The 24,030-nt window shown below is 35.9% G+C and overlaps 2 protein-coding genes across 3 annotated transcripts in view; one reads left to right on the top strand and one right to left on the bottom strand.

Annotated features, from left to right (window-relative positions):
* The first annotated feature begins 2,850 nt into the window (after positions 1-2,850).
* Positions 2,851-3,756, top strand: LOC131166351 (uncharacterized). The gene has a single exon (XM_058124819.1). The coding sequence runs from the start codon at positions 2,872-2,874 to the stop codon at positions 3,433-3,435; it is 564 nt and encodes a 187-aa protein (XP_057980802.1). The 5' UTR covers positions 2,851-2,871; the 3' UTR covers positions 3,436-3,756.
* A 166-nt stretch (positions 3,757-3,922) lies between these two features.
* The window catches only part of LOC131166350 (ribosomal RNA small subunit methyltransferase, chloroplastic), a 36,461-nt gene continuing 16,353 nt past the window's right edge, over positions 3,923-24,030 (bottom strand). The window contains exons 6-10 of one of the 2 annotated variants that reach the window (XM_058124817.1): positions 8,550-8,634; positions 7,789-7,841; positions 5,262-5,345; positions 4,639-4,749; positions 3,923-4,548 (exon numbers count right to left, since the gene is read on the bottom strand). In XM_058124817.1, coding sequence (XP_057980800.1) covers positions 4,474-4,548; positions 4,639-4,749; positions 5,262-5,345; positions 7,789-7,841; positions 8,550-8,634 — 408 coding nt within the window. In that variant the 3' untranslated portion in view covers positions 3,923-4,473. The remainder of the gene's footprint in view (positions 4,549-4,638; positions 4,750-5,261; positions 5,346-7,788; positions 7,842-8,549; positions 8,635-24,030) is intronic. The other variant, XM_058124818.1, reaches the window with a different exon arrangement.

The following is a 24,030-nucleotide window of genomic DNA, read 5'->3' as shown; positions in this document are numbered from 1 at the left end:
ATCCCCTATCCTCAAAAACTTCGCTAGTAAATATGGGTTGTGTAAGAATGAATTTAAGAAATGGTTTTAAAGCTTATAAAATTTGGCGTTTTATATCTATATGATTATGAGCATATATGTCAATGTATTTTCTCAGATAAATTGATGATTTAAAAAGTAAAATATGTTAAAACTGAACTCATATCGCCGCACACTGTAAATAATTTATTTCGTTTAACTGAGATGTGTCTCACCCAAATTATCTAAACTTTTTAGGGGACCAAGACAAACCAGGTGATAGAGTTTTGTGTTAGTAGGAAACTGAGAACTTGATATACAAGGTGAGTTTTTTGACTAGGGAGGTGTGATTTCCCTAGGGTTGTATTGTTTTTAGGTATGAGATAGAAATGTATGTATATGGATATTGAATATTGATACTCTGGGTATTTTTTTCTGGATGTTATGTATATTATGTCTTCCGCTGTTAGGTTGATATAAATAAAATGTCTATTTACCTAGTGCCCAATGCCGGTTGGGTCATGTGAGTGGTATCAGAGTTGTTGACATGGCTGAAGTAATGTTTAATGTGTATGATTTAATTATTATTATTATTTTTTTTTGAAAAATCGTATGAAAAATTAGGGTGTCATAAAACATCGCCAAGATCCCGAAATGACGTTCCTTCTTCGATTCGAGCTTAAATTGGGTGAGAAAATTAAAAGAGAGAGAGAGAGAGAGAGAGAGAGAGCTGGCCACAGCCCTAAGAGAAAGAAAGAGAGAGATTTGATTTTTAAGCAAATAAAATCACTTAAACCCTTTATATAGGGTTGCTAGCGTAGGGGAAACTATCGACGGTTTCAGTTTGGTCTTTTAACCAAGTCGTTTTCACTGATTTACCGTTACTAAGTCGCGGTAATTACAAAATCGTCGATGGTTTTCCGCTTCCCCCACCAAACCGTTAACGGTTTGGTCTACACTAAACCAAAATCCTCTTTTTCTTTGTTTTTCTTATTATTCCCATTTTCTAGATCGCTACGTTCTCCCCTCCTTAAAAAAATTTCGTCCTCAAAATTTGTCATCTATCCATTTGCACCAACCTTAAAGAAAAAAATTGAAATTTTATTAATTACCCTCACTTATGGCAGAAGAATATAGTAGTTACATATATGGTTCTGGATGATTATAATAACTAAATAACAACTCTCCCCAAAACCAACCAAAAACAAAAAATTATTACATTTAACTAATTAACCTGCACAAAAAATCTACTTACATACATGATTTCTTACATGAACCATTACCTTTCCCTGGCTAATGCTGGATCCCACTAAATAAATGTGGGTACTTCCGATGCATTTCCTTCTCTAACTCCCGCGAAACTTCCTCAACTGCAAGATTCTTCTAGAGTACTTTGACTAGTGGAATTTTCTTGGTGCATAATTCCTACTCTTGTTTATCCAAGATCTGAACGGGCACTTCATCATAAGATAAGGTTTCACCAATCTTCAATGTCTAATAACTTATTATATGAGATGGATTTGAGACATATTTCTTCAACATGGACACATGAAAAACATCATGGATTTTGGATAGCGCTGAGGGTAGTGCTAACCTGTAGGCAATTAGGCCAACTCTTTCCAATATCTCGAACAACCCAATATACCTAGGGCTAAGCTTACCCTTCTTCCCAAATCTCATTACCCCTTTCATTGGTGCAATTTTCAAAAACACATTATCATCTTCATCAAATTTCAGCACTCGTTGACGAGTATCTACATAACTTTTCTGTCAGCTCTGAGTTGTTCTAATTATTTCCTGGATAAGCTTGATTTTCTCAAAAGCCCGTTGTACCATCTCTGGCCCCCAATATATGCTTTTCTCCAATTTCATCCTAATATAACGAAGATCAACATCTCCGACCATATAATGCCTCATACAGGGTCATTCCAATTGATTACGTGTCTAAATTGCGTAAATAGGTGTTTTAGTTCATGCATTAATGATTATATTTTAAATTAAATGTCTAATTATATTCAATATTTTAACATTATGCTTTATTTATAATACTTGTGTTTTATTGAATAATTTATGAATTTTTGATACTCTATTTTTTGCAGGATATATAAAGGGTGACAGAATAAAACATATCTCTCCAAAATTCTTCTATACACTTGAACTCTAAAATATTGATGATATAGATGTTCAGTAGATCCGATCAAGAGATAATCTTGCATATTTGTTCACCAAAATTTTGCCTACTACAGCATTCAAGAAATTGGTTCATTTGATCGGAATAAGGCATCTTAAAGATCTTAATAAAAGGAGCTAAAATATAAGTGATAGCCAAGGGAGAGTGTTATGAATAATTAGTGTCTACCATTCCATGCACTCGTCCCCTCACGTTCTCTATTAGGATGAATGTCCATCCATCTACCCCATTAAAGAAGAAACCTCTTATCTACAGCTCCTCCCAGGGTTATATAAGGAGGGGCAGATGATGGAAAATATGTATGGGAAAAAGAAGAGAAAGGAAAAAAGAAATCAACAGAAAGCAGAAAAAAGTAAAGAGAGAAATATGGAGAAATAGAAAGGAAGTGGGAAAGATATTCTTATATAAAATCAATTCATATTGTAATTCTTTCCGTAATGGTGAAATTTTAATTTCATCTGTTCATGGAATAGGCATAGACGAAACACGTAAATTTCTGTGTTATTTTTATTTATTTATTTATTTTCAGTATCTTTGGTATCTCAGTAAGAGGGCAAAATATTTTCGTATGTATATTTAACAAGAGGAGAAAAACTGAAAAGTGAGGGGTCCACAAAATGGGATTTCTTGCCAACACAGAGAGTTCCGCTTTTTTTAATGCGGTGCAGTCTTCGGAGATATTTATGTCCCAAAGCGCATCAAAAACTAAAACAACACACTCAGGAAGCTTTGTTGTCAGAATGGAAGTTGATGAATCGGCGGTACCTCCACTCTCAGAGCTCGTGCTGGCTCTTGAACAAGCAACCCTAATGCTCAAACAGCGCCGCGCCACCGCCGACGCTGCCCACCTCCACCAAACCTACTCCTCTCTCTACGCCGCCCACCTCCAGCTCTCCTCCTTCCTCTCCCGCACCCCGCCTCCTCCTCCTCCTCCTCCTCCGCCGCCGCCTCTCGCCGCTGAGAACTCTGTCTCCTCCGCCATCGGCCACGGCGAAAATATCGACAAAGCTAACTCCCCAATGCAAGAGGGCGATGACGACGGCGAACAGAGCTCCAAGAATACCATCGAGAAGGTTGAGGAGCGGATGAAGGATTGTTTTATTCAGAACAAGAGGCCCAAACGGCCGCTGTCGCCCTCGGCCAAGCAGCAGCGTTCAAACGATTGCGAGTTCAGGGGTTCCCCAGAGTACGATCCCCAGAGGACGAGGTTGAGGTCTTTAGATCTGATTTTTCAATTTCATGGTTGATGCTTCTTGTTTGTAAATATCATAACATAAGCAGCAGTTCAAAGAAATCCCAACACTGAATTATCTCAAGAGCTACTGCCCTGGCTTATGGGCGATTTGGGTTGCGTCTTATATATATATATATTTCCCTTCATTTTTGGTCTGCCATATCATGAAGCTGAGGCAATTCGGGAGGCAGGGAAGAAGAATGGGTAATTTGTGGATTTGCGGGGGGGCGGTGGTGGTGATATTTGGCTGTTGTATTTTGTTGATTAGTCTGTAATTTACAGAACAGGAGGAACTTGTTGAATGAGCAGAGAAATAATTTTTTATTCCGACCAACTCGATTGCTAGGTACTTGCTGATCTTTCCTATTTCTTTTGGAATTTGGCTCATGCTGGTATAAGTGTATAACCGTGTAGATTTTGGGACAAGTAGATGATGATGGTGATTTAGTGGACTCCCCAATCTGGGCGTCATGAGCAGTTTCCCTGAAATCCCAAAGAAATAACAGAACTTCATTTGCTTTACGATATTAACAACAAGCTCTTACAAACGTTGAAGAACATAAAATAAAAAATCCCACAGCTTATATATATTTGTTATTTGTGGGTTTAGAATACAGAGACACGGGGGAAGGGGACTGTTAATTTTCTGCAGATCCATTTTTCAAAATTTACATAACTAAATTGTACAGTTAGTGCCTCCTGCTTGGTCATGTGCCTCCTCTGCTCAGCGCAATTACAGGGTCAGGTTCTTCATAACAGATGTCTCTCACGCGTTCAAATTGGTGTTCAGCCCTAAAATGTTGTTCCTGAGTCGAATGCCCTGCTATAGCTAGAGCACCCAGAAATTTTTCTCTCAAGTAAAAGAGCACCCATGGATGGTATTGATAGTAATATTTCTTCTATTAGATTTGATAGGGAATTTGCTCCTCGGAATCCAATATGGTGCAGCTCTTAACAAGGATGAAGAAGTGGCTGTACATACCTACACAGCCTTCTTATGCCCATCTTGCAGGTGCCCATATAATCTTGGCCCCAGAAGCCCAAAAGAAAGCTAGCAGCACTCTTCTTTCAGAATCAGATTATGCAGTCTTACAAAATCATTGATTGTAAGCTCCTCTGGCCTTGCCTGCAAAAATGATCATCTCATACATGAAATCGCTAGAATTTGAAGTATTAGGGACATCTGAATTTAGAGTGGACCCCTGCCAATACTTACTGTAATGGGAAGACCAATATTTCTGAGAGCTGCTTCAATTTCGAAAGAGGAACAGATGGGCTGAAGTGATCTCCGCAACATCTTGCGCTTCCCATTGAATGCAGAATTGACCTAAAATCCATCAACAAGGATGACTTCAAATGAGGATATTGGACTTTCTAATCCAAGTTAAAATTGGTCGGTCTGAGATGTAAGTGGCAAAAAATTTAAAAATAAAAAAAATAAATTCACTGTTGAACTGTTATAGTGGGAGGCATTAGAAATATAGGGAGTAGAAATTATAGTTTAGTTAAAGAGTCAAGAGAATCAGCCTTCTCAAAAACGCTACTGCACTCCAGTTGCAACCCACAAAATTAAAGCAAAAATAACTTGAAAAACAACTGCTTGAAATTTTTATCAAAATACATGCAAAAAATTAGGGACACCTTTGCTGGTCCTTAAACTCATGCAGATATGAAGTTCAATTTTTTGGCAACAGAATGAATATGGATATTCTTCCTCATCATTCTATCATATTGTAAAATCTATAAATGAGAAAGACCTCTCAAATAAAAATAAAAATAAAAATAAAAATAAAAGAAAAAATAAGTATAACAAAGTACGCCTTGAATATTGAGGACAACCATTGAGAAGAAGCTTTTAGTTGATGAAACTAGGGGATAGTCCACAGCTGGCTTCAGCTTAAATCTAACTACTGCTGCATCAACCTGCAGAAGCAGGAGAAATTATCAGGTCAATCTCCATTCCTCACCAACTTTGTGCTGGATTCTCATGCATGCATTAGATAGCCAGACAAATAAATTATCTCATAGAAAACTACAACACTAACCATTCTAGACAAAGAAGCAGAAACAAAACCACTGAACCCTCTCTGAAGGATATAAAATAATTACAGCTGCACAGAACCTAGACCGTAAGTATAGAATTATGCAGCTGTAGACGCAACAGTTCTTGTGGCTTCATGGTGCGGAGTATCATAGATCACGAAAAATGTAAATGTGGGTAATGTAATTTATTACTGGTTACAGGTGGGGCTATTTGGGGTCCTACACCCTTTTTTGTTCAATAACGTGCGACAGAAATCAGATGGCTTGATGAACAAAGACAGATTGGGGAACATCTTACAAATGGAGGGCCATGCTAGCTTTGCTGTGGCCAAGAAGAGAGAGAGAGAGAGAGAGCAGAAGATTAAGATAAAAAATACAGTAACTTTCTGCAATGTTACCGTGCAAGAAGAACTTCTAGGGGAGGTTTACCTGCCAAACACTAAGGAGGCAAGTGAGGGTCTAGCCTTGGAGTATGATAAAGAGGATGAGTCCAAAAAGGGTACTTTCCAGGATGATTGAACTGGAAGAGATCTCATGGCCTAAGAAGTCCAGAGCTATTTCACTTAAAGAGGGAGATAAAAACACAAGCTTCTTTCATTGAGTGGCAGGTGCTCACAAGAGATCTAACTTCGTTGATTAGTAAGCTATTGAGGAAGGAATTATTTGAAGACTAAGGGAATGTGACGAATGCTATATGCGACTTATAAAGGGGCTTATACACCTGAACAATGGAAGAAAGGCCTTGTTTAAACCTTAAGAGACCTTCATTTCCCAAGGATAAGTGAGGATCAACTGACTGGTTATGCATGCCTTCACTGGAGGATGTTTCTAAGGCTCTAAAGTAGTGTGACAGAGACAAAATGAAGGGTCCAGAAGGGCTAAAAATGGATTTTGAGCAAGCTAATTGACAAGTGCTTAAAATTGAGTTGACGGAAATTTTCAAGGAGCGACACAACTCAGGGGAATTTGTCAATAGCTTCGACTCCACCATTGTTGCATTGATTCCCAAGAAGGATGGGATGGTTAAAATTTGAGATTACCATCGTATTTGGGAGTGTTTAAGTAATCATTTTTTAATTTTAAACCTTGAGGCTCAAAAGGGTAACAGGCCTCACTACGGAACCTTTTCAAATGCCGTCATTGAAAGGAGGCAAAGTCATGGCATGGTGCTTATGGCCAATGAGGCAGTTGACTGCCAAGTTAAAGACAATGAAGCTGGAGTGATTTGTAAAATTGACATGAAGGCATAAGATCATGTAACTTGATAAAAATTTATTCTTTTTATGATGGGAAATTTGAGGTTCAAAGGAAAATAGACTTCTTGGATATTAAAAGAAAAACTGCATATCCATCCCATGCTTTCCCCCCTCATTAATGATATCCACTGGACTCTCTTGAATTTTCGAGAGGCTTAAGGCAAGGAAAACAATTTCTCCTTTTTCTATTTATCCTTGTCATGGAAGCGCTTAGGAGCTTTGGAGGTCAAATTCATGAAAGGCCTTAAAGTGGAAGTGGGGCTAGGGAAATGATGGTGTCACAACATTATTAGCCAATGATACTTTACTTTTTCGGAGGGCGCAGGATAAGTCCTTAGTTTAAGATGCATTTTCTTATGGTTTGAGGTAATCTCAAGCATTGAGGTGAATTTAAGCAACAGTGAGTTGATCCCAATAGGGCACCCAAGGGGGGATTAGGTCCTTTAACAGAGATGATGACATTCAATGTCAACCTAATCCTGAAATTTCAGGTCCCTCCAAGATTTTCAGCTCAGGATCAAAAGAAGGCCCAGAGAGAGAGAGGAGAGTTAAGAAAAGACAGCATCAGACTTCCACAAAAATCAACACATGATGTAGGCTTTCATACAAATTTGATGCAAGACAGACAGGAGGGGGAAGTGGAGAGAGAGAGAGAGAGAGAGGAGAGATACCATGTGAAAATTCCACTGCTTCTCTAAAAAACTCCATAACAATCTAATAATCCTCATTACACAGCATGTATTAAAATAAAACCCTAATCTTAATCTCATAGATTAACTCAAAATATTAGTCTAATTTACTACCAAGGATGCTAAGTTTTGGATCTAAACATCTTGGACTTGACACTTGAATCAGGCTTAAATCTCCAAATGAAAGAGCCTCATATAAGCAAGTGATGCTGCCACACTTTTCTTTGGTTTTTTCTCTCCTTTTTTTTTTGGGGTTGGGGGGGGGGGGGGGAGTGGGATTGTATCCCAACTAAAAACCATACTGATCCAAAATTTAGTGAAGTTAATAATGCTAGAAAGCCTGCAATTGAGTTAGCTAAAGAAATTCAAGTCACTTACGCGGGGTTGAGGGAAAAAATTCGTTCTTGGGACCTTAAACTTGTACTCTGGATCTGAAAAAAAAATTGCAAACAGAAAACTCAGTCACAAGTAGTATCATAAATCTGAGTGACAGCATTGCTTCATTACTAGATGTTGATAATTTGTGTGTGTCACATAATTTATATTATCTAAATTAAGGCATGCGTAGTGGATGAGCCTTGACCCAATGAGAAAGGCTGTTACACCCAAAACTGAAGGTTACAAATTAAAGTCACAGAAACAGCATCTACAAATGTGGAAATGATCCTGTATATATATTGCCCCTCCCTAGACCCCTTACATGTATGCCAGCCATTTTTCACTTGTGCAACAGTGAAAAACAAATGCAAAAGCCAAGATACACATACAAAACTCAATGTAAAAACTAAACAAGTGAAATTCATCATAACTTGGTTTCTTATTTTCTTTACTCTGCAAATTACCAAATATCTCAATAGCCTTAACAATTTGCTTCAAATTGAAGGACAATTAAGGCTACAAAAGTATCGATGGACCAAAACACTAGCTAGTCCAAACCTAATACAAGATAACTGCACATTTTGGTTGAAGGTACCCTTGCACAACATAATAAATTAACAAAAGTCAACTGGTACTACTTTTTGCATTTTGCTGCTAAGCATCCTACAAAAATTTGGGTAACAATACAATAATAATGAGAAACAACTCTCAAATTCAATTATTGTCCACTTTTTGTCTATTTTTTGAACAAATATCTATACCTGAATAGAAGTTGATGAAAATATTGATGGGTCGATATTCAGAAGTTCGCAGAGATGATTCCACCAAGCGCAAAGCTGTCTCATCCTAAAAAAATGAACTTCAATTATTATTTTTTTTCAATATGTGGAAATATTCAATCATTATAATGATACTTAAGCTTATATATATATATATATATAATCAACTTATTACAGTTTACTATTTAATTACTGCCATTCTCATAAGAAAGCTTCCAGGGATGAGCAGCCTTACAGATTTTTTCAGAGTCAATTACATATTGCTTTGGCTAAGGGGGTCTAAGTGAATCAGGCCCGCTTGCAAGCTAACAATTAATTTTTTACTTAGTTTTGATCTAAATAGCCTTAACCTCCCCAAGCAGCCCCATAGATTTTTTTAACAATCAACTATAATTGTTTTGGCTAGAGGTGTAAGTGAATCAAACCAGCTTGTAACCCACCCTTGAGCTTGATATTACTAGTGTGCTTTTGAGTCCAAGCAGATGGATTTTTCTTAAGTTTTTGAAATAAAGGTTTGCAAATTCTCCTTAAATTAGAATAAAAGGCAAACACATTATTAAGACATCTCAAGAATATTTGCAGTTGATTTTTGGATCAGCTGATTTAAGTTTGGGCAAGTATTGCACTGCTGTGTAAGTTTGATAAGTGGTCAAGTCTTATCAACAGAAGTTTAAGGTTTTTTCAAGGGATCTCCTTCTCCCAGGGTTTTTTGAAATTGAACATCATCCAATTTGCCTTCAACTCTGGCAGGTTGGCTTGAAACAATATCAAGAAGTTGGTTTGTAAAGTTATTTTGTTGAAGATTCTTAATGTCTCGAAATGAAGCTTGATTTGTTTCAGTTTTGTTGGATTTTTTAGTCCAATCTCAATTTTGATGTTGACAAATACAAGTGTCTCGTGTGTGTGCCTAGTATTTTGAACAGGTTCATAATTTGGTATGCACGCACAAAAGAAGAAAGTGAAAACAAGCAGAACTTAAAGCTCACATCAACTGGCCTTTCTCACGAAAGATAGAAGAGCAAAGAAGAAGACATTTGTTTTGAATTGTATTGCATTTAATTTTCATCTTTGGTCTGTAATAATGCATGCATCTGCATGATATGTATTGAATGCACAGATGACCGTAGACTGACCTTAGGGCACCTATACTTCATACAAAACATTTTCATAAAAATGAAAAAATCTTACAAAAGTTTTAATATAACTTTAGGATCAAATTAGGGCTTACAAAGATTTCGGTCACCCAACGTTAGATTTTTGTGCTTAATTTAAAAGTCTGGTCGACCAAACCCCTCTAGTTATAATTAGCTCAGTCGACCGAACAAACCGTAGGCCGAAAGTCAAATGTTTGACTAAGCCTCAGTCGACCGACCAAGCAGGATGTCAAATCTTTGACTTGGCTCGGGCAACCGACCCAAATTTGAACTAATCTTTCACGGTCGACCGAACCTTAAAGCTGACTTTTTCTACCTGCCCCGGCCGACCGAACTATCAATTCGAAATACCCTCGGTCGACCGAACATACCATCTTGGCAAACCGAACCCCTCACCGGACGACCGAAACAATGAAGCCCTAGAAACCGCCTGGCTCAGCCGACCAGCCATTGGCCACGGTTGACCGAACTAGAAAGTAGCCTCTGGGCCATTGAGTGTTCGGACGACCGGCCCTATGAACCGGGCAACCAAACCTCTCAGGTTCACTAAAATTAACGCGGTAATAGGGGTTAAATTCTAATTAAACAATTTCAAAAATCCCCAATATGTCCCTAACAGTCATATTTTTTAGAAAAACTATAAATACTCCTTCATTTGCTTAAATTAGCAACTTTGATTAACCATAATTTTCTCTCAAATTTATTTTGGTTTTTCCTAATCAAAGTTCCACCAAACCTATTTTTATTGCAAAAATCTTTTCTTTAGGGCAAATCTTTTCATACTCTCCGAACTCTCTTTGATTCTTTCTTTGAAAACATTTTTGAGAGAGTATTTTATTTGAGCATTTATTTGATTGTATTTATTGCAAAACCAACTTTTGAGAATAAATTCTAACTTCTCCAAATATCTTTTATTGCAAATCTTTGTTGGAGAAAACGTTTATTACATTTTGATCTTTGAAGTTTTTATTGCATATTTAGTTCACATCAAAGATCATATATGTCGTCTTTGCAAAAATATTTTTAGAGCATAACCCTAAGTTCTCCTACAGTTTTTATTAAAATATATTTTAGGAGAAAAATTTTATTAGGGGCCAAATCTTTGAAGCATTTATTATATATATTCTTTTCAAAGATTACAAAATCATTTTTTAGAAAAACACTCTTACTCTACTGAGCTTACATCATATCATAAGAGAGTGTATGTATTTGAGCTTTTAAACGTATACATCTTTACTTGTATTTAGAAGCATTTTATTATGTACAAAAATGTTTTTTCATGCATCAATTGGGTACAACCCGAAATTGAACTGGGGAGTCTCGGTCCCGTAAGTGTGACCAGTTCAGTTCAGCCTGGAAATTAAACTGGGGTGTATTCGCCCCTTAAGGAAGACCAGTTGGGCTCAGCCTAGTAATTGAGCTGGGGTTTTCCTCGTCCCGTAAAGAGAGAATGTAAACGGCTTCTGCTCCGCTCGTTTAAGTGAACAGGGATAATGTAATCCTTGGGGGATATGCCCAAGGCGGGAACATAGGTTGGTTTGGCCGAACCTCAATAACAAATATCGTGTGTCTCTCTCTCCCTATCTCATTTAAATTACTGCACTTTAGTTCCCATATGTGCATGCTTGCTTATTTACTATTATAATTATTTGCATGCACACATTTAATTTAAATGAGATATGCTACACACGTGTATGTCTGTACTAATAGCCTAATCATTTTTCATACACACTTTTAATATTGAGTGAGATATGAACAGTGGTGAATTGGAAAATATTTAAATTAGTCAAAAAAGTTTTAAAACCCAATTCACTTCACTCTTGGGATCACACCAATTCCAACAAGTTTCTCATTTTTCAATTTTTGAAAGGAGAGGCTATGATTTCGGTACTCTAAATATTAAGTTTTTCAGTGAACTGTGTCAGTGGAGTTATGAAATGCTGATGGAAGAAACTCTGGAAGATTGAACCATTTGAGAGGCTTACTACTTTTGGGCGTCCTCTTAAGTTTCAGTTTAATGAAACTTATCTTAAGGCAAATTTTCTTAGAAACTTTGATCAAAAAGAAAGAGAAGAACCTCAGGAGAATTTGTTTTGGCCTTAAAAAGATAAAAGTGGAGAGGAAGGAGATAATGGTATTGCATAATCATCAATTGTGCATTGTCGCATGCCTAAAGCTTGAATTGCTTTAGAAGATTGATTTTTCTTTTCTCTTCTATCACCCATTTTTTTGGATAGAGACTTTTCCCAACAAAAACTCTCTTGTTAAGAAATCAGGTAAAGAATTGACATTCCCATTGATAAATTCAATTTTAAAATCAAAGCTAGAAAGAATCGCTTGCCATCTAGCAAAAATTTGGTTAGAGTTGGTTTTGAACATCATTTTTCAAAATTTCTTTTGCAAATTTACAATCTATCTTGAGTAAATATTCTTTATTGAAAAGATCATCTTCAAATCTTTGAATACATAATTCTAGAGATAAAATTTCTTCTTTAATGGTAGAATAATTAAGTTGAGGTCCTGGCCATATACCAGAGTGAAATCTCACAATCCTAGTGTGGTTTTCTAGGATTTGTAAAAGAACACCTCCACAACCTACTTTTGAAGCATTAGTTTGAACTTGAGATTGTTTCAAACCAAAAGAAGGTTTTTGGGCCATGAAATTTGTCAAGGAACAATAAAACCAATTCAAAGAGCCATTGATTTTGTAGATAAATTTCCAAATGAAGTTAAAAATAAAAATCAACTGCAAAGATTCTTGGGATATCTTAATTATGTGTCTGATTTCTATCCTAAATTAGGAATAATATGATTCTTGGGATGAATAAACCAGGAATGATCAAAGTTTGTAAAATAAAAAAGCATTATACTATGCATTGTTCTAAACTTATAATCAATGTAATAATATCCCAGTGGTTTAAAATTTTTTGAAAAGAATTTTTCAGTAAATAAAGATTGATTCCAATCTTGAGGTGATAAAACTTTGAGAATTTCCAATGCAGTTCTCACCGTTTCTATCATGGGTATGCTTTAGAATGATGGATTGCGTATCTACAAGGATGAATTCATAAAAGGTTTGAGCCTTGAGAAGGTTTTAGTGGTGAAATGAAAATTAGGAGAAATCCATTGGTCGGCTTGTTGTGGGTGTCTGGGTGATCCCGGTGGTGATCCCTTTTGAGCTGTTTGGTCAACATTAGTTGTTTAATGAATAGTTTATAATAAAATTAAGATAGAATGAGCAAATTAATTAAATCTTTATTGTAGGCTTCTACTAGCAAGAGTAAGGATAGTCATATTGAAAATATTCAATGAATTTGCCAATTTCTAGACTTCATATCAAATTTGGAAAAGATTGTCGCAGAATGTAGTCTACCAAGAAGATCTTTCTTATTTGGGATAGGTTACCTAATCCATTGAAGCCCCTTATTGAGAGGTTTATAGTTGATAACAAGACAGAAAGCTCCTCTTTCAATCTCTGCTTGATTATTAACACAAGAGGCAGCACAACTCCAAGATGACTTGGACTTGCAAATAAGACCGTTTTCTAATAAAGATTGAATTTCCTTTTGCAATATTCCATTAGCTCTTGATTCATATAAGCAGGATGAGCTTTGGTTGGAATATTTCTTTCATTGAAATAATTTTCGTAAGGAAGACTGATAGCAAGCTGTTTTCTCTTCCAAAAGGCATTTGGCAGGGTTGAACAAACTTCTTTTTCTAGAATTTCTTTGAATTGAGTTACTCTTTTAATCGTTTCAGAAGATTGAAGTTGTTGCTCAATTCTTTTATGTTGGATCTCTTTTGATTAAAAAAAAATTGGGATGCCTCTTCTTATTTTGAATGAGAATGAGTTCATTGATTTCCTTTAATTTTATTGGATAAATGAATTCAAAGCAGATTTCTTTACCATTTATCTATATGTTTTGATTCCTTCTGAATCTACTGCAAAAGCATAGATTAGGGAAAGGAAAGGAGTTCCAAGACTAACACTTAAATTTAGATTTTTAATGAGAATGAAAGAGGTTTGAAGACAAACATTTTCATTACAATATGCACATTGGACACTTTATAACTAATGTTTAATTTAGATTGAGTGGCTGAGTAAAGCTGGTCTAAACTTTTTTCAAAGTATTGAGTAGGAAGGAGTCCTTCTTGAACACAGTTGAGATCTGCTCTGGAGTCGATAAGAGCAGTGGCTTCTAACACAAAGCTGGATTATATGCAAAGTTTAATTTTTACATACCATTTATGATCATTATTTTTGAAGCAAGACTGATTAGCTTAGATTCGTCTTCTCTATGATTTTCTTCAATTTTCTCTTTAAAGTTGGATTCATAATTTGATATTAAAGATAAAAATTCAGATTTAATTTCTTTATTTTCAGATTGAAGTTATTTTATTTGAGCTTTCATTTCTTTTATTTCATATTGAAGATCTAAGATTGAGGCTGGTTTAGTGGGTTTTTCTCTTATTTATTATTTCTTTAAGATTGTAATAATTTTATTGTTTTGAGCTGTCTTGATCTAAAAGTTTTTCTAAAGTATTCTTTTAAGATTAACTTCTTCTGTTTCCTCTAAATGCCTATTAGGATTTTTTTTTTTTTTTCTCTTGAGATAACATTCATAATATTAAGGTTGCAGACACATGGTCCTAGATAATCACATTCGAAGGAAATTGATTCAGAGCTTGAGGATTGAAATTCTTCATGTTTTTTATTTATTTTACTTTCACTATTACTTGAAGATTCTCCATCAGAATTAACTAAAATATTTAGAAGTTTATCTTTTAATTCTTCTTCAATTTCTAGGCTCTGGATTTTTTGTCCTAGTTTACATTGAGACTTATAATGGCTGATTTTGCCACATCTGTAACAAATGATTGGGGAAGAAGTAGAAGGTTTATTTGATGGTTTAAAAGGTTTATTTTTCCTTTTTGAAGATTTATCATTTAAATTTGAGACTGATTTTTAGGATTTAAATTTCTCTTTGTTTTTCTTTTGAAAGCCTTTTCTTTTCTTTTCTTTGGAAGATGGAGGAAAGATTTTCTCATATCTATATTTATTGCATAAGGTTCCTAATTCTTTTCTACTTTTTGTAAATTTTAATTTTAATTTTTCCTAAAGTTTGGGATCAGTACAAAGGCTCAGGGCTTCTTAATTTACGTGACTAATAATATCATCAAAGGTTAGATATTTACAAGGGATTGATCCATTGAATTTTTCTTTAATTCTAGTCTTAAATCTTTTCCGCAAAAAGTCTAGGAAGTCCAGACTCCAGAGATGAATTTTTTTCTTCCAAGTAAAGTTGATTGACACCAAATCTTGTATAGAGTTAGGATAAAAAGACATCTTTGTACCAACAAAAGTCTAGGAGCTTTCAACAGGTTTAAGTTTGAAAGGATTTTTTAGAGGCTTTCTTCATAATGAATTGGTTCACCAACAAAGTGTTCAAGAATGGCGAATAATAAAGTTGAAACAGCATCCGAAGTTTGTTCTTGTCCTTTGATTTAACACGAGTAAGGATGTAGGTTCTTTCTTTTAGACAAACAGTTATCCCACCATCCCTATAATTATTAGGGAAATCCGTCAGTGAGAGTTCTAGCAATTTGAGGATCTATTATTTTTGGTTCTATAGGCAGTGAATACCATAAACATTTCTTGAAGGGTATTAAGATTTTGATGTTCAAAATGACCATCAAGGTTCCATTAGTAAATACCTTCACTAGCATAGTTGGATTGAGTTATTAGATGCCTTTCTTCAAGCTGGAGATATGGTGGAGTTGACTTGGGATAATATTTTTTTGAATGACCTTTATAAAGTTTGTTAATTTCAAGATTTTCTTTTAAGATTAGAAATTTCTTGAATAACATTTTTCAAAGGGTTGGTTGTAATCATATTTTCTTTCGATGAAGAAGATTTTGATATATTTAGTTGTTCTAGACTTCTAATTTTTTAGAAATTTCTCCCATTAAAGGATCAGCTGATTTAAGTTTGGTCATGTATTGCTTTGCTTAAGGTGTAAGTTTTATAAGTGACCAGGTCTTATCAACAGAAGTTTGAGGTTTTTTGGAGGGATTTCCTTCTCCCAGGGTATTTTTAAATTCAACATCATCCAATTTGCCTTTAACTCTAATGAGTTAGCTTGAAACAAAATGAAGAAGTTGGTTTGTAAAGGTATTTTGTTGTTGAAGGTTCTTAATGCCTCATAATAGAGTTTCTTTTGTTTCATAATCTCGTTTGTCAATGCTTTTATTATATGCGGATGACTAGCTAGTTTTTGCTAACAGAGAAAGGAGATCCTTGAAGATGCTTTTGAAGACGTTGGATTTGTATGAAAGTTGGTCTGGCCAACTAATTAACAAGGAGAAATCAGCTCTCTTTTTGTCCAACAAGATCAACATTTCCAGAAGAAGGGGGCTATTATGTTTGACAGGTTTTGCGGAAGGAAATTTTCCAATGATGTACCTTAGGGCACCTTTGATTTCTAGTCGCCTTACTGCTAGAATGCTTGAATCGTTGGTCTCAAAAATTTGAAATAAGGTGGCGAGTTGGAAGATGAAGTTATTGTCTCAGGGAGGTCGTATTCGGCATGTTTTATCATGCATGTCAACACATACGCTAGCGGTTCTCTCAATTCCTTTGGTGGTGATTAGAAATATTAATTCCATTCTCTCTTCTTTTGTCCCCGCGCGGGGGGGGGGGGGGGGGGCGAAATGGTAGGATGAAAATGAAATGGGGTTGTGCCGGTCAAAGGTTTGTAAACCCCTAGATGAAGGGGGTGTTGGCGTAAGAGGCCTTAATGACGTTCAAAGATCTTTTCACATGAAGTTTGCTTGGAAACTGATGACGTTAGATAATCTTTGGACCCGTTTCTTTAAGGCTAAATATGTTAAATCAGGTCACATGGCTTCAACCAATTATACTCTTGTGAGCTCTCGGTTTTGGAAGACAATCTTCAAGGTCTTTCCAAAGGTCTATGAGAATGTTTATATGAAGGTTGGAGATGGAAAAGCTTCTTTTTGGTTTGATAAGTGGTTGAGTAGTGGTCCCCTTGCGGAGTGTTCTTACAAGGTCCAGCATCCTGAGGTTAAGATTCAAGACTATTAGAAGTATAAAGAATTGAGATACTGATATGCTGAAAGATTTGGTAGGGGTCCCCAAAACGGATGAGATTTTGTTGTCGTTCATAAAGAAAAAATCGGGGCCTAATGTGTTTATTTGGAAGTCTTCCATAAATAGAAAATTTTCAATTGTCTTGGCTTGGGAGGTATAAGAATTAAAGGGGAGCAGTACCCGTGGATGGAAAGGGTCTAGCATAAACTACTCCCTAAGAAAGTATCAATGTGTATGTGGAAAGCCATATTCAAATGTCTTCCTATAGATGAGAGAGTGAAGAAACTGGAGTTGATATGGTTTCATGTTGCAACTGCTGCATGGATAAAAAAGAGGAATCTCCCAATCATGCTTTGAGTACGGGATCCATCGCAAGTATGGTATGGAAGAGAGTAGCGTCTGTCTTGGGAATTCTAAATTTTGATGATGAACCATGGAGGGTGAAAATTAGTAGTGGTTTAAATGTGCCAAAAAAATCAACCCAAAAAAGTACGATTATCGATTTGTTACCTACTATAATTTCTTGGGGACTATGGCTAAGACGTTGTAAAGCCCGCATGGAAGATGAGTTGGGAAAGGCAGTTTGGTTATCGGTGAGGTTTTAGATCGAAAAAATTACAGAAGGCGTGAAGGGTTCTCTACCTTCTATTGATAAGAATTTATTTGATGAGTTCCAAGTGAAAACGATAACACCGAAGGTTAGAACTCCTCAAAAAGTAGTATGGGAAAAGTCTCCTTTAGGACGGTTGAAGCTAAATATAGACAGCTCTTGTAGAGGAAATCCGAGTTCTTTTGGTGATGGTGGTATCATCAACGACTCATCGAGTAATATTAAGGTCGCTTTCTATGAAAAATTTGAGTCAGGTACTAATAATGGAGCGAAGTTGCAGGCTCTTACTAGTGGTGTTCGGCTCTGTAAAGAGTTGGGATATCATAATATTTGTATTGAAAGCGACTCGGAATTGGTGGTGGGATGGATCACATCTGGGATTTGCTCCTCTTGGTATGGGACTTTTGGGAATTGTTAGAGGATGAGCTACAAGGCCTTCAGTTTTCTATAAAGCACCAATTTAGAAAAGGTAATCAAATGGCAGATTACTTGGCTCGTCAAGGCGAGGGAGGCAACACAAGGAGATATTTTGCAGGTGATGTGCTTCCGAGTAAAATGAGAGGTCTCATTCATATGAATAAGATGAGAATTCCAAGCCTTCGTCTTTAATTGTATTCATTTGGTTCTCCTATGTTTTCCTATGGTTTTTGTTTGCAGGTAATGGATGACAGTTTGTAGGTATTTTGGTTTTGATTGCGTTTGTTTGTTTTGATTACATATTGGCATGTTTAGAATGTTTTAGTTGAATAATGATATGGGTTTTGATAGACTTGTATTGGTTTTGATGCCTGAGATGGTTTTGATAGTTTATTTTGTAAATCCCTTGTGGCATTTTTGTAACCACAGTATTCCTCCGCCATAAGTGAGGGCTATCAATAAATTTGGGGTTTTAATAAATAAAATAATAATAATAATAAATAAATAATAAATAAAAAAATAAAAATAAAAGGGCATCTAATTCTTCTCGGCTGTGAGTCGAGGAGTTCTTCTCTTTCTTTTTGATCAAAGTCTCTAAGAAAAATTGCCTCAAGATAAGTTTCATTAACCTAAAACTTAGAGGATTGAATATCAAAAAAAGGTTTTGGAGAGGCATTTTGTTCTTCATCTAAGACTTGAAACTGTGTGATTGAGAATAAGATTTTGATCTTTGGAAGTGTGAGATGGGAATATTTGGTTCAAAATTTACTCCTTAGTATCAAATCTTCTTCTAAGCAAACACAACTCCTAGCTGGAGTTATACTGAAAGCAGATTTAAAATATAAAATGTAGAAGATTTAGGTTTTAAGAAATCTATTAAGATTGAACCGTCACTATATTCTATCACTATAGGAGATCAGTGACTTTGAATAGTTTTGAAGTGTAAATATGACACCAATCCCATGTAGAATTAGTGGTAAGATTTCTCCACGGTATTTGTTTGGCTACAAGGGTTGACAACTTTTCATCATAGACTTGGAAAAGGACGGTTTCTCCTTTGGGATATTGAAGAAGACAATTTACACTGAGGGTAGTTGTCATAGCGTTGTAAAAAACTCTATATATGACCACTAGACCATTTGATCCTAGTTTCATTTGATAATTTTTTGTTAGAATTCAAGAACTAAAGATTCATGACCATAAGGATCAGAGACACAATCTATTACGAAGTCTAGGAAGCAATTAAAATAGATTGGTCCGTAGGCAAGATTGGATTCGATAATAACAATGATGGAAGATTGGAAAGATTTGTGCCCAGCATCTCAAGACGAGCATTAATAGGTCGATCAAGACCTTTCTATGAAGAGGCTTGATTCCTACTTCAATAGCCTATATGAGCATAATTGAAATTTCTCTTAAGATATAAAAGATCTTTTGAATTATAACAATTATTGCATATACACCACAAACCTGTCCTTGATGTATTATTAGTACTATATCCTGCATTATTTTGTCCTTAAATAGTTTATAAAGTTCCATAGAAGAATTTAATGCTTTACTTAAATTCCCACCATTTTATAAAATCGAAGTCCAAATTGACATTGAAATCAAAATTTCAATTGAAATTTCTGTACATTTGAAGCTTCGAAATTTTAGTCAAAATCAAAATTTAAGACCTTGCTTGTAACAAGTCATTTGTATTGCTCTTGTTAAGATGAGAAAATAACGATTTTGAAGAAAAGGAACACAAACAATCCCCTAGACACACCCAAGCATCTACTCAATTTTGAGGAACAAAAGAATCTAACACACTCAGCAAAGAAGCAAGCTCACCAACCTCTCTTTTGTTGAGACTCCTAGAGAAATGGAAATCGCAAGAACGAGAGCTCCCTTGGCAAAGAAAAACGATGTTATTGGTGCATCATGACAAATAGATGATCTAAACAAACAAGGCACCAACAGCTCCCACGAAGTTTCACCCCAACAAATGTCTTCCTAGAACCTGATTATATTGCCATTGCCCACTTTAAAACAAGGAGGAGGAAAGAAATGAACTTCGAAGGGCTTAAATGGGAAACAGTGCCGCTTCCTATAGCATCCCACTATTCCAATGAATTCCATACTTTTAACAACCTAATGGCACAGCCGCACAGGGGATTAGTCTCTAAAGGAAGCCTCCATAACCATTTTCTTATTAAAGAGATGTTTTTAGATAACACATTTCTGAACTCCAACCGCCCCTCAAAATCAGGTTGCCTGACCACATACCAACCTTCAAGATGATCCCTCCTACTCTGACCACGACTTGAACACAAGAAATCTCGCATCAACTTGTAGTGATGAGAAATATATTCGAATGTTAGAAAGGGGTGCAGTCATGAGAATAATACAACCCTGTAGTGATAAGTAGCTCTACTCTACCCTTCCAACCTTTTTCCCTCTCAGTCAACCACAGGATCCCAAAAAACAGCAGATGTACAGCTGCCCCCAAAAGGAAGACCAAGGTACAATAAAGGACAATTCAAAGAAGCACAACCAGCTATTGTGTTAGAACGCTCTATATCAGTAATATCTAAGGTAATGCCAGCCATCCCACTCTTGGACATGTTGATCTTAGACCCCAAAACCTTCTCAAAAATTCTTACAATATGAGAACACTTTGGACTTACCCCAACATTATCCTTAAGAAAGAATATGGTGTCATCTGCAAGCTGAAGATCAGACACCTCAACCTCCCTCCCAATTATTAGCCACTAATCTCCCCTGAATCTTGAGCATGAAAACCTACTTAAACCATACACCACCAAGGTGAACAAGAAAGGGGGCAAAAGACCCCCTTGCCTTAACACTCAGGAGCCCTTAAACCACTCCCTAAGATGCCCATTAGCAATCAATAACATATTTGTAGAACTAAGACACAAAAAACTTCTTATTCATCCCAATTCACCATGTCATAACCCTTTGCAAAATCCAATTTGAGAACCACCCCTTAGTCCTACATCCTCAACCATCGTGTTAACCACTAAAACAGCATGTAAAATTTGTACGTCTTTAATAAAAGAAGAATGTGCCCCCGTCATCATATTGCCCAACACCTCTTTGAGTCTTTCTTGAAAAGGAACCTAGTTAATTCTTGTAAAAACTAGTAAACAAACTAATCGGCCTAAAATCTCACCCTTCTGACCTCTCCTAAGTATTAGGACTATAAAGGTTGAATTGATGCTATTTCCTACCACCTTGTTATCAATGCTTTAGAAGTCTCAATTGGAGGCTCACCTTGAGGCTCGCAACAAGGCAAAACATGCCTAAAATGCCTTGAGACCCAATCTAAAATACCAAAACCCCAAAAAGGCTAACCCGTTACATGCTAAGACTTACCCATTTGAACAAAAGGCATGCCTTTTGCACCTTCCTTGTTAAAACTTATGCATTTTGAGTGTGTGATTCTCAAGTTAGATTTGGCTATAAAATTCTAATTCCATATTTAAATTCTAACTCCATATTTATATAAAAGGAATGTCATAATATAAGCTAATTTATAAAACTATTGAACCTCAACCTTGCCAAAATAATTGAGTTGTATCTTAAATCTTGGAAATAATTTGAACTTGTAATGTCTAGCTATCTCATGCATAAATTGGTGGAAAAGGATTCATGTAGCCGACCCCACCTAGTGAGACTTCAGCTTTGGTTTTGTTGTTGTGGATGTCTAGCTATCGCATCATGATTTACATAATGAAATCAAGCAAGCAAGTTTTGAATGACCAAGATATAGTTTTCCAATTATATGTGATTTTCTTACATTATATTTGTAATTTTCTTAACTTTCTTAATTATAAAATTTATGTAATTTATTTACATATTTTTATCTCCAACCCCCCCCCCCCCCCCCAAAAAAAAAAGCCTTAAGGGTTACGCCTCGCCTCTTAAGGGTTAAAATGCCTCGCCTTACTCCTTTACCTTTTAAAACATTGCTTGTTACCATAAAACTCCCCAAAGAAAACATCATAAATCATCTTGCAAAATTTCCCAACTATCCTTAAAAACAAATATATATATATAATGACATTATAAAACCATAAAGACTTGGATCTTTATCCCTATTGATGAGAATCAACAAGCACCATTAAAGGATCCATTACATGTTCCCGTTGGGCCTATCACTAGTGTAAGATCCAAGAAGATCAAAGAAGCACTTCATGGGCTGATTCAAGATATTTGGGCTTATTCAAAAATAGGGAGGGCACTCCAAGCTTAAGAAAGATGAAGGCTCAATAAACTTAATCCAAGTTTTTTATGGAGCTAATCTTACTTAATGGTTGTAATCTCCTTATTAATGGTATGCTATTCAATTATGGGATTTGACTTTTTGACTTGTCTTAACATTTAATTTGTAATTTTGCAAGACAACTTAGCTTGCATGAGTTTGCATGAGTTTTTAGTAAGTTGTGAGAGTCATTAATGTGTCTAGTAAGTTGGTGTATTTATTATTTGTGTCTCCCATGCTTGTGTGGGAATTGCTAAGTGTTTAATGTCCTTATCCCCTATGCTAACTATATATATCTCACCATTGTAAGAGCTAAATTCATTGAATAGAAATCAATAAAAAGTGAGGATTTGTTTCTTCTTTCAGTTCTTCTGAGAAATTGCAAACTTATCAAGGATTCTTCCTTGTGGCATTCAAATTTTATACCTTTGGTTCATGATTAAGTTATAATCATTGGGTCGGGGTTTGTTACTTTATACTTTCATTTCACGTTTCATTTATAAACGTTGGATCGGAGTTTCCTATCAAAATCTGAATTTTAGCTTTCTTGGGCAAGCATTCCAATATTGTTTGTTGGGTCTCAACGCATGTCGGTTGAGGTTCGCATCATTTGGTATCAGAGCTTAGGCTCCAAAATCAGGTTTACTATCCTTTTATCTTTTGTTTCTTGTTATCATCCTATCTTGTTCCGTTCTTGTTCATTATTCATTGTTCTTGTTTTGTGACGTGTACCAAGTTGAGGAAAAAAAAAGACGTCAGAAAAGAAAAGGAAAAAAAAAAAAAGGTGATATTGAAGCAACAGATACTATCATTTGGTACTTATCAAAGTTAATTTTGTTTCTTGAATCGTGACTTTTGTAGTTCCATTTCTCTAAAAAAAAATTTGATTTTTGTCCTCTCCCTTTGATTCGTTGTTTCTATAATATTTTTCTTGCTGCCAGTATTGGTTTAAATACTACAAGTTGAATTTTTTGATCACGTTTATTAGTTTAATAAAGAATTGAAAAATGGAAACTACAAGTGAAAAAAGGCAAGAGAGTGTGAGACTCATATTAGGAAAAAGCCAATTTAAGAGTGAAACATGAGTGTGAGTGACATAATTTGAGTGCAAACACGTGAGGGAGTGTTATGAGGAATTATTTCTAACATATTTTTTTATAGTTTCAAAAATATGTCTTCTAGGGGTGACACATCAAACAAAGAAGGGACAAGTCGTCTTTCATGTTGCAGGCTATACAACAACAATTTGAACGCATGAACATGGTGTTTAATGAGATTCGAGATCAGATGGATAGGCAAGACGCTGTTATTGCTACTTGGCGCGAGGGGCGTCCCCAAAGAATCCTTAATGCTAGAAGGCAAGAAAGATGTACGCACCTCAATGATTCTGATGGCAACCACAAGGATAAGTTCGAAGATGAAGAGGATCAAGCTTCATTGAATGATGAGGGCAGGTTTGTGCCAAGGGGAGAAAGGCGTGGTAGAGGTTTCCTGAAGAGATCCGAGATGGCAAGATGGGACTAACAGAAATCTAGGAAACATCAAGATGAAGATACCATCGTTCCAAGGAAAAAATGATCTTAAAGCATACTTGGAATGGGAGAAGAAAGTGGAGTTGATTTTTGAGTGCCACAACTACTCCGAGGAGGAAAAGGTAAAACTCGTTGTCATTGAGTTTACTGACTATGCTATTATATGGTGAGATCAACTTGTGACAAACAAGAGAAGAAACCATGAGAGGTCTATTGAGACATGGGAGGAAATGAAGCCCATCATGAGGAGGCGGTTTGTCCCTAGTCACTACTATAGGGACTTGTATCAGAAATAACAAAGTCTTACACAAGGCTACAGGAGCGTGGATGACTACTACAAGGATATGGAAATCGCCATGATTCGGGCTAAT

Source organism: Malania oleifera, chromosome 10 (genome assembly GCF_029873635.1).
Source record: "Malania oleifera isolate guangnan ecotype guangnan chromosome 10, ASM2987363v1, whole genome shotgun sequence".
NCBI classification, from domain to species: Eukaryota; Viridiplantae; Streptophyta; class Magnoliopsida; order Santalales; family Ximeniaceae; genus Malania; species Malania oleifera.
Note: the sequence above shows the minus strand (reverse complement) of the source record. Positions and strands in the feature narration are given on the sequence as shown.